This window comes from Anopheles gambiae, chromosome 2 (assembly GCF_943734735.2).
Source record: "Anopheles gambiae chromosome 2, idAnoGambNW_F1_1, whole genome shotgun sequence".
Taxonomy (NCBI): Eukaryota; Metazoa; Arthropoda; class Insecta; order Diptera; family Culicidae; genus Anopheles; species Anopheles gambiae.
The window spans coordinates 1,851,791-1,865,108 of record NC_064601.1 but is presented as its reverse complement, the minus strand read 5'-3'; the positions used below and the strand labels follow the sequence as shown (position 1 = coordinate 1,865,108).

At 49.0% G+C, this 13,318-nt stretch overlaps 1 protein-coding gene across 1 annotated transcript in view; it reads left to right on the top strand.

Annotated features, from left to right (window-relative positions):
• The window catches only part of LOC1281931 (protein sidekick-1), a 50,931-nt gene that overhangs the window by 14,211 nt on the left and 23,402 nt on the right, over nucleotides 1–13,318 (top strand). Inside the window, exons 2-3 of the mRNA XM_061647260.1 lie at nucleotides 8,627–8,778; nucleotides 8,875–9,085. Coding sequence (XP_061503244.1) covers nucleotides 8,627–8,778; nucleotides 8,875–9,085 — 363 coding nt within the window. The remainder of the gene's footprint in view (nucleotides 1–8,626; nucleotides 8,779–8,874; nucleotides 9,086–13,318) is intronic.

Sequence of the window (13,318 nt, the reverse complement as noted above, 5' to 3'; positions counted from 1 at the left end):
GGTCCCAACGAAACGACAAGAGGAAAACACAGAAAGGAAAAAGTTTAAAATTCAATTCACCAAACAGAACAATCCATCCGTGGCCATTTGGATCCCAGCCGATTCCGAATTCCTTTCGCTCCGCAGGGCAGCAGCGATCCTCCTACGACAACAACAACAACTTGTCCGCCATCTTATTATTATCCTCTGGGGGGCTCACATCCGTCGACAATGCTGTGCTGTGACGAAAGGGTGGAAGAAAGTGGTCGGGGTGAAATGAAGAAAACCAAATCCAAGCCCGGCATCCGCTTTTACGAGTCGCTGGCGCAGGACAGCAGCTGGATTTTTACGACACTCTGGAGAATAATTATGCTTTGGTTGGGCGCATCGGCAGCACCAAACAAACGCGCGCCCAGATTCGGACCAAACCCTGCTCCTGATGGTCACTATTGCAGATGTGACCCGCACACACACCCGCACACCCATCTGCCCAGCCATCACATCCGCACATCCCTCCGGAGCGGGGGCCGGAACCCGTGTTTCATTTTACATTTTCCAATCACACCGTCCCAACCGTGCCCGAAAAGACGTGCAATCCTTTCAGTTATTTGTTTTCTCTACAGTGCCCCTCCCCGTGCGAGCTCCCTGAGGGCTGGGCTGGGTGGTTGCAAAAAGCATCAGCATAAAAAAAATGCTGAAAGAATAAAATCAACCCCGAACGGTCCGTATCTCATCAAATAAGCAATGGTTCCTGGTGTGCACGTTCTATGGTGGAACCACGACCGCCAGCACCCAGCTCCCGGGAGAGGAGAGAAGCAAAAGCAGCAGCAACAACAGCAAAACCGGGGCCACAAGGTCGCTGTTTGTTGATTCAAACAAGTAGTGCAAATAAATTTGCTCGCTTCTTTGTTGAGCAATCGGGAAAAATATTGCACATCGTATGTAGCGCAAGCGAGGGACGGCACTGAGCTTCATATTAGTGCTGCCGGGAGGGCACGCTCGGGAAAGTGGTCGTACCAGTTTCATTTGCTTTGCATTCTTCCCTCTGTGTGTGTGTGCTTCCTGCACGGGAAGCAGCATGACAATATAAATTGGCACACGGACAGCGCGCGCGGTATCGTATCGGTCGGATCGATTATTCCCATCCAGCAATAGGGAAACGAACACCGCAGGACACGATGTCTGCGGTAATAACTTATTGATTTTCCCATCTTCATCATTCATTACTGACTGGTGCCATCTCACCTTCCCTCCCTCCATGGAGTAGCGAAATAAAGATCGTTTTGTCGTTCCAGTGCGCTTTGTTTGGTTTTCCGTTCCTCCCTGTTTCCTGCTCGTGAAGCTTGCTCCCCCTTGTCAGTGTGCTTTCACCGAATATCCCATGCAAGCTTCTCAAGTTTTGTCCTATCTCCGCACCTCTTCCAAACCCCACTCCCTGTTGACAGATTTATTGAAACATGCCATCATGGGGAATTGGGACTGAGGCAAAAACAAACCAAAAACACACACAAAAAAAAGAAACTAGAACGAATATTCAACTTAGTGCGAATGATGAATGAAATGGACGGTTTGAGGTTGTAAAGCACACATTCGCACACAGCCACACACACACACAGAGAATATAATAAAATACCCTTTTTCCCAGCGGGATGCTTTGGCCGCTCGTAACGACACCGACGGGATTTATCGAGCGATGAATTATATTTGCTCACCGGATACTCGGTCCCAGTGTAATCGGCCATAAACGCTGTTCCGGTTTTAATTTCGAGCAACATTATTAATCGATATAAGCGAGCTTCAGTGGCAATAAAGCAAGAAAAAAGCTCGCACAAACATTTGGGACAATGTCGGTGGCATGAGTGTTCACGTGTTGGTTTACTAAAGGACACATAAGCTCACACACACACACGTATACTGCTAAACTTTCTTCCCAAGCGATCGTTTGACAGTTGTTGGGTTTCTTTCCAAAGTTTATTTCCTTGAGAGAATAACAAACACGCAAGCCTACCATCAGCGTACACCTTTGAGATCAATATTTAACAGCAAAGTGGTGAGCAAGCAAAAACGGTGGGGAGGTTTTCCAACTGCTTAAGTTAATCCTGTTTCCGGTTTCGCAGCTAAAGCTTTTTCCCTTTATCTGCCAATCTTTGGCCGTGGTGCATCGGCAGACACAAATTCGATTAGTGCCAAGCGATACAGCAAATCCCCATTCAGCAAGCTTACTTACCTCACGCACGCCCCCTTGCTGCGAACCGGGCAAGCCGTATCTATTTTCAGCCCGAATCCGATGCGACGTAGCATGTATGAGCAGTTGTTACATTCCGTAAAACTTCAACATTTACCAGCCCACGTAAATACCCGTTCAGGGCATCCGGTTTCTCGGTAGGAACGCTTAACCTCAAGATGCACGGCCAGGCACGAACATGAGCTGGGTCGTGATTCTTTGCCGAAAAGGTCTGTAACCCTTTGCTCTTTTGCAAACTACGCTGGTAAGAAATTTACGATCCACCTCTACCACATCTGCCCGCTGCAAAAGTGCTGCCGATCTAACCTCTACTCAGCACGAATGGGGTATAAAATCCACCCCATATTCCCCCCTATCTCACACACACACACACACCATCATTCACCGGTATTTCAGAGTTAACAACAATTCCGCGGATTCTTTCACTGCCGATCCTATCGCTTGCTAACCGTTCCTTTCCAATTTCCGGCCGCTGACAGGAAGATTTCAACTTTCACAAGCTCGGATTAGTATCACATGTTCGTTTTGAATGAGAACCACCATCAAAACGCACCTGCCACGGTTTTGTATTCTTCGTACGGAAGGCCAAGAGGCATGGTTCCGTTCGTTTCGTCGACAGACAATTCGACAGTTTTGGGGAAAATAATGGACGCGGGGTTTGTTCTCGAAAACAAAGGCATTTATGCTTCTTTGAGGTGTAATAATGCTTAAGTGTGAACTTCAACCTGCTGGAGGATTTCGTTTCAAAGACAAATCTTTGTGGTGCTGAAAAGAAATTGTCTTGATGATGATGAAATTTGATGTGTTGGGCAAGATCAAGCGCATACTTTACTATGATCAAATTTCATCTTCCGTTGGGAATGCATAACAAAGAAATGATGCGTGTGTACGATTGTAAAGCACAATCCTTCACCTCTTGCTCACAAACACACACAAAAAAGAAAGCTAATCAATCATCTTACCATCAATCTGTGGAAGAGGGAAACCCACCCAAACTGCCTGCCGAGTAATTGTTTACCCAGCACACGTGTTCGTGCTTTGTCACCATTGCAAATCGTTTTGTGCCCATTTTCCGATGCCCTTCCCCCTCACAGTGCCTTTTTTGCTGCGCTTTCAACCCAACCCAACAACGACAATCAAGCAATTAACTTTTCCCCCAAATCGCAAATTACACCCGTCGCCGCAAAACCAAGCTGGTCCCGCATCACACTCAAAGCTCATCCATCACCCGAAGCCTCGAACGATTATTCGGCCCACAGCCCAACACACATTGCTGTCGAACGTCCATGCAGCCGGCCATGCTAAGCATGTCCCTTCCGAAGCGGGATTGTCATTCACATTTCGTACACCGGGCATCGGTGCAAGGAAACATAAAAAAAACCCCTCCATTTCATAACAGACCAGTAGCACACGTCGTGCTCTAGAAGCATGTTCCATCGTCAGGCCGGTCCCAAGTGCCGGGCACGATACGTAAACATTGCCGGTGCCGGGTGGGGGTGTGAAAATATGATGGCTTATCACCGAAACATCATCCTTTAGCAAGCCTCTCAATCACAGACACTCCGTGACGGCTCTCGGTCGCTTTCTCGGGAGAATGTATCTGCAATGTGTGCCGGCTACAACCATGTAACGCCATAAGGCCATATTCATGCCTAGCGTCGTCTGGCGGCCTATCGTCTCCTTAAGAAACTGACGATGATATTGCGTTTTTGGCACTGTGTCGTCACATTTTCATGTTTTGTTTCCATCATAGGCACTACCAGCAACACCATCATCATCATCATCATCATCGTCCCTCTCGTCGTCATCATTCATAACGGAAAAATGATGAACAACTCCCTCGTAACACAAGAGTTACGACGGTCCAAGTGTACCCAGTTCTTGGAGACGTTAAAGCATGTGTTACAGACGCACACACACACACCCGGGCCAAAAGATTGACTTGTAGCACCCACCAGAGTCGGATCATACCGAAACACACCCTCTGCTCGTATCATCCAAAGCGATCATCGTTATGACGACAAAGCAGCACTCGAGAAAGAGAGAGAACGAACGAGAAACTCACTTTTGTGGCCTTTTTTTACAACCACTTCAACGGAAATGTATTCTTTCTTCCAAGGAAAGAGCCTTCCGCGTAGTCGTTCCTCCCTGCTGGGTATGGTTCATATGGAGGGTGTGAAAAATCAGCAATTCCACAGCAATTCTAACGAGCTCAGCCTCCGCCACCGGCGGAATGCTGTCGATGCAGTCCGTGCCATTGCAGAAAGCACAGAACCGACACAGTCGCTCTACATGCGGGAGACTAAAATTTCATTACACCTGCCATGGATAAAATGCCAGAAAGGCTTACCCGGGTTGGTCTGAGCCACACTCCCGTTACTTCTAAGTGTCTGCGTGTGTGTGTGTCGTGAACATACTCGTCGTTGTACATGTGATGAAGAGCTTTGCCATTTCGCCTCAAAACGCTGCGGTGAAGGGAGTTTATTAAATTAATGAAGAATTACTGTCACAACATGCCGCTAAATCATCCTTAGATCCCCCCTTTGCCACGGACTCATCCCTGTCACTGTCCGGACTGAAGACTAAGGCCAGATCCAAGAGCACACACACACACACACACTCGTAAAGGCAACAGCGCCCTAGGGTTAGAGTGCTTCGGAAGGCAAGAATGCAAAGCCCTCCCCATCCATCCATTCTAGTATGTAATGAGATAAGTTCTAGCAGCTACAACGAAAGGTCTCGAGTAATTAGAGAAACCCTCCTTAAGGCAAGGATCAACCATCCCTTCACACACATACACACAGAGAAACGTTCCCACACAAACTCATACGCATTCGTCCTGCAGCAAACGCGTCGCACGGTTCACGGTTGTTGCGAAATCATCAGCCGTATGGTTCAAATCCGAGCCTCATTAGTCATAGTAATTGACGATGGCGCAAATAGAAAACGCCTGTGAATTAATTCAATTTCCCCTTTCCTAAATATACACACGCACGTGCACACAGACTGGCTTTGTCTTTTAATGGCCTTTGTGACGGGAAACGTTCTCGCTGTCTCGCGTTCCTTCAGTCAGCGAGACATGCACAAGGATTCCCATCGTCGCCGAATACGCATGTTTTCTCCAATAATTTAAGTCTGTCGTTGGAATTGAATCGATTTCCTGTGCCCATGCTCCGCGATAGTAGTTGAAGTAGTTGGAGATGGTGGCTTTCTTTCAATCGTCCGTGGAACTTGTGCTTACGTCGTAAAACTATGTACCAAATTACACGCACCCCAGCCCTTTTCGGGACCTGTTAAGCGGAGGAGTTTAAGCAAAATGAACCATTCACGAGTGGTAGGGAAACCTTAAATCAACGCAACTTTACACTGAACAGCGCACGACAAAGAAACACGCTCGTTGTCAAAGGTGTAGCTCCAAGGGAATTGGTCTTACGCCCCCGTTACGCCTTTGCCTTTCCATTTTCCACTGAAATATTCGTTCCTTCGATACTTTTGATCCACCGCGTGGAAGACCTTTCAGCACCCAGTGAATGTCACGTTTTTCGATCGAAATGTGATAAAAGTGTGGTTAAGTCGCTCTTGGGAAGCCTTTTGCGACTGAACGGTCCCAGAAGTCGGGGCCCATTTTACACCAGAATTTATGCTCGCAAACGCGAATCCATACAAATGAAAGGAATGCACAGGAGAAGTTTCGCAGTTTCTAGGAATGAATTCACACAATAAAGTACTTCAACCCCATGCCCATGCGGTGCCTGGCAACAATGGTGATCTCTTTTTTTGGGGCCATTTTATTTTCACCTTTCCACCTCATTGCACTACACCATGACAATGATGACAATGACAGCGAATGACAGTCCTAATAAATCAGCCCTTCCCGGGAGGGAGAAGTACCGAAACTTTCTGCCGATGTAACCGACAAACACACATGTGCAATCAACCATCAACACAGTTGCGATTTCCGTTGCCCTATCCCAACGGACTGCCGTGCGCGCTCTCATACATCATCATTTTTTATCGAAGGAAGTTTTTAAAAAACTTTTCACTCGATTTTCCACCTGACTAAACGCACAACAATAAGAACAGACGATGTTACACGCAACGCAGAAAACGGGGTTGAGAATTCTCTATGCACGATTGTCTTCATTGACCCTCTCTCCATCAGCGCGCATCTCGACGGTGACGTGAAGATCGGTTTTATGGTTTTGATTTATTTTCCACCACATTGGGTCGGACTAAGCACAGCAAAGCCACCTTACCACTTCAACCCACACGAAGAAAGCCAGCGCACAAGCAATCGCTCAAACCCGAATCGCACACGAATCGCCAACGGGCAATTAACCTTGAAGTGCTTGCTTGCCAGCAGTATTGATTGTTCCTGATGGACAGGCTGCAGGCAGAGCTAGAATCATTCCGAGCTAGTTCTGTCCTTCTATCGATCCACTGCTACGGCAAAAAGGGGTTTGCTCAACATTCTACACCACGATAGAATGCGGCCCGATTCGGGAGAGCAGAAGTAGTAACGCTTCCTAACGGGAATATAATACGCCTTCCAGCACCACCATCCTGGGCTGCCGAGTGGAACCAGTTGGCAACAATCAAACCATCAGCCACCTCACCACCGCTGCCGCTGGGCCGATCGAAGCAGACCGAAAACGAAAACATAATAAATCACCTTTTTAATGCTTTATTATTGAGCCATTAAACCGACGGACGAGAATTGGAGCGGCCCCGGACCGACGAAACGTGCGCGGGAAAAGCGTGAGAAATCCTGTAAGACCCGCTGAGGGTGGAGAATTGCAAGCCGTCGAGGTGTGTGAGCTGTGTGGCAACCCCCGAAAAGAAAGGGTCAACGAACGGAGGGCGTTTCCGTAGGGCAGAAGAACAGCACACGATGATGATGGGTGGTTTAATGCTTTATGATTTGCCCTTTCACATAACATACTTGCTCTTGTCGCTGCTGCTGTTGCTGCTGATCGCAGGAGCTGATATGTCGACCGAGGCCACAATTGGCCACAACCACCAATACATTATTGTCTGATTGGGGATAACGAGGGACCGATGGGGAGGGGACGAGAAACCTCCAGGTAGAAACGTTGCACTCAACGGCAGTGACACACAACGACTGTGTAATTTCATCAAATACAATGCCACAATGCCAATTGAGCTCATACACACACACATACCATGCGACCCAATCCGCCGCCCGGAAGCGGACGCAATCAAACGGATCATCAATTCTAACCCCAGCCTGTAACCGTTTTCTAGCCGCATTGTCACATTGCCGGAAAACCGGCCCAGCTCCCGCTGCCACGCCTGCCGAAATGGAGCTCGATTATTGACTCGACTGATTTCCCGCAGCGTAACGATCTCCTCGCTCTCTCTCTCTCTCTGTGCATTTTCTTTGCCATTTCATCAATCATGGAGCCGTCGAATTGGCGGTCGGACGGTGGTGGTGGTTTGGCTGGCGGTTGCATTTCATCGACACGTTCGAACGTGTGCCGCCTGCCTTGCGGCTCGCTTTGCGCCAGCCAGTCTCGCTAACTCCCTGACTTTGACGTACTGCACACATACACACGCAGACACAGACAGCTCGCACTCACAGTGGCCTGCAGCAGCAGTGCACCAGCAGATGGTGCATTATGTGAGGGAAGCAGCGAATAAGGTCAATCCCATTTCTCTTCCATTGTGCATTCCATCCTGCCCAGGAGATGCAGAGTTTGATTGAAAGACCGGGTCATTGTGGAGTGCAATCACGTGTCCAAAGATGCAATCTGATCCACATGTGTTAGAATGTTGAAGCAAACCCACCCAAGAAGCATTCAGAGTTTCCTGCTTTTTATGCTTCAAAAGAAAACTAAACGGAATGCTCGAAAGGGGGAAAGGATATGTCGGTTGCTGGCACACTTCAAAATTCTTGCCAATGCAACACAGAAGCTTAGGAAGTTAATGCGATCACAAACATCTTGCAGCAAATCTCGGAGCTGAGTGTTTGATTGATTGATATATTGACGATGCGTATGTGTGTAGAAAAGGTATCAAAAGATTATGCAATCAACTCCTTTGCAAATCTTCATTGCGTTAGACTCGTGCGTAGTACAAGCGAAATGGTAGTTTGCGTAACATCCTTGCAAATGGTCATCATTCAGCTGTGTACGTACGATTGTGTTGATTGCTTCAAGGCACTAACAGCCAGTTCCGAACAAACACACAAACCAGCTAGATTTAACAGCATTATCAGAAGCCACCACTATTCCGCTGGCTACCGTTGGCCTTCAGACGCACCGTAACGGATCCGTAATGGATATTAACTAATTATCTTGCCCTAAATATCATATATCCGCTTTACTGGCGCCCTTTGCTGACCACCATGACCATCACCCTTTTTCATTACCCTTTTTCCAGTGCTCAACATCATCAGCGGCGAGGTGCAATCCTACTGGGAGCAACCCTTTGCGCAGCCTTACTTCGACAATAGCACAAAGCGGGAGGTCACCGCCACCGTGGGCCAGTCCGCATTGCTGCACTGCAGAGTCCGGAATCTGGGCGACCGAGCGGTAAGTGTTTGGACGACCCAAACCGCGTCGTCACTCTCCTCCCAGCGTGCGAAAGGGAGCGAAAGTTTAACGCAACAACGGCACGATTCTCCGCAGGTGTCCTGGATACGGAAACGTGACTTACATATCCTCACCGTGGGCATTCTCACCTACACCAACGACCAGCGCTTCCAGTCGCTGCACACCGAGGGCAGCGACGAGTGGACGTTGCGCATCACGTCGCCCCAGCCCCGGGACTCCGGCACCTACGAGTGTCAGGTATCGACGGAGCCCAAAATTTCCCAAGCCTTCCGCCTCAACGTAGTGGGTAAGTACATTATCTGGCGCCGCGTTCGTCCCACCACCCGTCGGGGCGGGCCTTTTACTTAAATGGCTAAAGAATGCCCTCCACTGGGCATTCACTGACCATTCGGACACGTGCGCGCTTGTAGCGGCGTGTGTATCTCTGTGTGTACCGCTCGCCAAAAGCAGGCCGCTCCGCCGAAAGGCCGAAAGGCGCGCGGGCAGGGAAGCGGACATCGGTTTAATTATGTGTCAGCTTTCACTTCATCAACTTACCACCGGCCGGCGCCCACTGGGCCGCTCGTTATTGTACGCCCGGCCCCGGCCACTACATGGCCTATCGCTGTTTTTCGCAGCCAGTCGGCGGGCGGTCCAGAGAAGCGATTCCAGATTCCGACCCAGGTGGTCCGGCCATTGTAGTGGATGCTGCTGCTGCTGCTGCTGCAGCCGGTACGGCCCCGGATTCGTACGCCATTGTCCATCGTAAGCCCTTCGTAAGCAAGTGTTTCGTGTGCATGTGCGTGACACTGTGTATTCGGCCCAATGCCGAATGATAATTTAAACCGTACGCCGTACCACTCCAGCGCAGCCCGACCCGGTCGTCCCTGAGTGGGTGTACACCCATTATTGTGGCATCCCTGCCAACGACACCCATACGCTGGACAAAGCATACCTACACACACATATACACATTGTACTAGATAAAGACTTCCAATTCCCTCTCTCTCTCTCTTTCCCTCTCTTTCCCTTTCTCACACACACACATTATAATGCCAACAGAGGTTTCACTAGTCTACAGCCGGACGTACAGCTGAGCGCCTACAATATCCTGCGACGAAGGGCTTAGTATCATCCCCAACCGGGCTGACTTCTGTTCTGAGCTGAGTTGATAATGGGATAATTTAATTAAGATAACTTTTGCGAGAACTTTGCTCAAACAATTACCCACTCACCCGCTCTGGGTGACATTTGCTTCACCGTGTACAAGCTGCAGCCGTTTTCAAGGCATTCAAGCTGCGTTCGTTTGCTTCCTGGTCGAAACGACGACAAGAAACGCATAAACCCGAACAACTGCATATGCTCTCGATTGCGTGTCTTGTATGCCCAAGAACGTGCGCTTATGACTCTATTTAAATGTCTGTATTATGCCCTTCTTTAGTCAAACAAAACAGCAATGGCGTGCTGCAGTGATTTAATAAAGACCTTAACGCAAAGTGTGCTGGCAAAATTCAATTTCTGTAACCGATACACGAACGAGATAATAGAGATAACACCACACCGGCACCAGCACCGTATTGGATCGGGCAGTCCTCACACGCCACGATAAGCGTGCCGGCAGGTGCTTGCGGAAATGCGAGCAACTTAACAGTTGCCCCTTTAACATTCAATTGGATTTCATTCAATTGCAAAATGTGTGCTTGACGTGTGCTTCTTCCAACACATCCTTCGGCACTTGACGCGATTGTTGAATCAATAACGGGCACAAACGAAACCATCGGCACTAGCCAACTAGCGCAATGGTACGTAATAGATCCCACGCCCTTCTGCTGAAGGCTCCGTCCGTTCACAGCCAGTACCACACAGCGAATAATTAGCCGTGGAGTGTTGCTCCGTGGTCCACAATGGGGTGAGCTGCTACTCTTTTCCACCCTGCAAACTCGGTCCACCATCATCGACACGGACACGGACAATCGTCGAACGTGCAAATCGTTTGCATAAGTACATGAAGTGTGTAGTAACCCGGTCACCCGGTACCTTGTCCAGCACGACCGATGAATGTTGATGCTTTCCGAGGGTCCAGAGTATGCCCTTCGACATCGGGCAACGTTCGCTTCGCCACAGGAACACTCTCAACAACGGGTCGCTCCACTGAACAGGGGCGAATCGGCATGAATACCAATTTCTTGACGGACTGTAACGGACGCTGCCAGCAACAATCTCTTTTCCCACTGGTCCCAATCCGAGATCGACCGGCCGGTTCGTGTTTGAACCAGGTGTCGGGCTGACCTCATCTTTAATTCGAGCGTCATGCCCTTCCCAGGACATAAGTGACGATGGCTGGGCACCTTTTCCTGCTCTACTTTGCATACAATATTGGACACACCGGGACACAAAACCTCCATGAATAAGGAGCCGTTTAAATGCAAAGAAAAGCATCAAACGGATCGCTTTCTTCTCGCAAAACTGTGCACAATGTTCGACCCGGCACATCGTAAAGCCCGTCTGGCCCCGAGGATGAGTTTAATTGGTTGACCTTGGGCACGAACCGACCATTACATTGATCCCGAACAATCACAGCCGCCCGGAACCTGGGGATCTGGCCGGCAGAATCAATCCAATTGGATCAAGCGTAATGTGATGTATAGATCCCCGATGTCACTGCCTGTATGTGACCTTTGCCCGATGTGCGCTTTCTGAACGGAGCCGCACCGAAAAATGAAGCTTATCGGTTTGACTAATGCTGGAAAAGGTCGCTCGCCTATCCAACCCCCCATCATCTTGCTGTTCTAAATAAAGCAGGCCCAACAACGTCTTCTTCCGGGGAAAGGCTTCCTCGGAGAGACGCACCGTTGCGCCTTCGGGGAAAAATGAATAGCGAAGCGAAATCATCGTACGCATTCTGACATCGCTTGTCCAGATGAGGATCCAATTTGAATTCAATCAGACGCACTCCACCGGAACGGAAACATCAAGGATCGTTTTAAAAAGCCGAATCTAAGTCAAAGCACACACAGATTGAGGCACTGAAGCGTACGCACGATGAAGGGTAAAAGTGGTGTTTGGAGAGGCTCTTTCCGCTTGCCGTAAAATGATGATGGTGCATTGACAGGCAAATCCGATAATAGACGAATCGAAGGCGAACATAAAGCGGACCTTGGCAATGGATATTGGACTTGGGATCCTCTCCGAACGGCACGCGCGATGGGGAAGGAATCCTTTTTTCCCATTTTACGAACCCTTTTTCTTGACTCAATCACAAATTCTTCCGCTCCGCATACACAATTGTACGGATTGTTTAATGAACAGAACACGGGGATACAAAAGCTGGTAGCAAGCGAAATTTGATTCGTCTCGCCATCAGATGACTTGTTGCCAGGACCTCCACACTCTACCGCCATCCTGGTGCTGCTGCTGGTGGTGCCGCTGCCGGGCAGTCGTGCGCCGTTCGTGCTCGAGGCGCTGAAAGCACACTAATTTATAACGGAAGCAATTTCTACACTCGCCACTCCTGCCAGAATGACACGACAAACTGCGCCGCCCAAATCGGGGACATACCGGCTGCATTCTGTGCGCCCTTTCAACAAGCCTAAACAAGACGCCCAGCGCACGGCAACATCGAAGACAAAAAGGGGAAGAAAGAGAGAAAGAGAGATAGAGAGAGAGAGAGAGAGAGAAGAAGCAGCGTCACGAAACCATAACAAGCTGTTCCCGAGGCGCGTTTGGTCGTGTCGCTCCGGGGTGCTATTAGCTGCAGCCGCATTGTCATCATCGCAGCGTCAGTGCCCCGTTTCTGCCTTTGCAGGGCCTTTCTTCTCCTTCCGCCCGTTCGTGGTCCACCAAGACCCGGTAGCGTGCGCTTGCCCTAGCGGTAACGAGATATTGATTTAATAATTTGTCCGCAATCATCGCCAGTTGCATGCAGTTAATTATCCATCCGAAATGCATTTTGTTCGTCGACAAGAACACTAAGCTGGTACAGCGGGCAAGAGTTTTTCTTTCGTTCGTGACCAGTGTTTTTCTGTTTCCCTCCCATCACCCGTCAAACTATTGAGTCAGCTGTCGAAGAGTTTGATGAAACATCAGGAAACAATTTCCGTCAGGTCCAATTTTCCGTCAGAAAGCTTTTCCTACAGCGTGGGATATTATTTAATGTCTTATTTATTGTGTTGAAGTTTTGCTGGACTGCAGTGATTTTCACTTCCATGTGCCGATACGATCGATCTTTTCACAAACATTGTAAATGGTTTAAATGGCATTTTAACTATTTGAATCATTTGAAACGCAATCGAAAGCAGAGGTTATTGTGCAAATTACACCGGAATGAGCATCAACACACACACCCCTGTCAGCCAGTCCACGGTAACTGTCACTGCAAATAACCGGTGCGGGAAGAAAAATGGCCACCATACTTTGCGTAATAAATTCTGACAGTAATAAAGTTACCATGTGCTGCTGGAGTACGGCGCAACAACCGAACCTGGAGTAGAGTGCAACGGGCAGCAAAAGGGCCGCAATGAAGTGAGTGTGACCGGGTGTG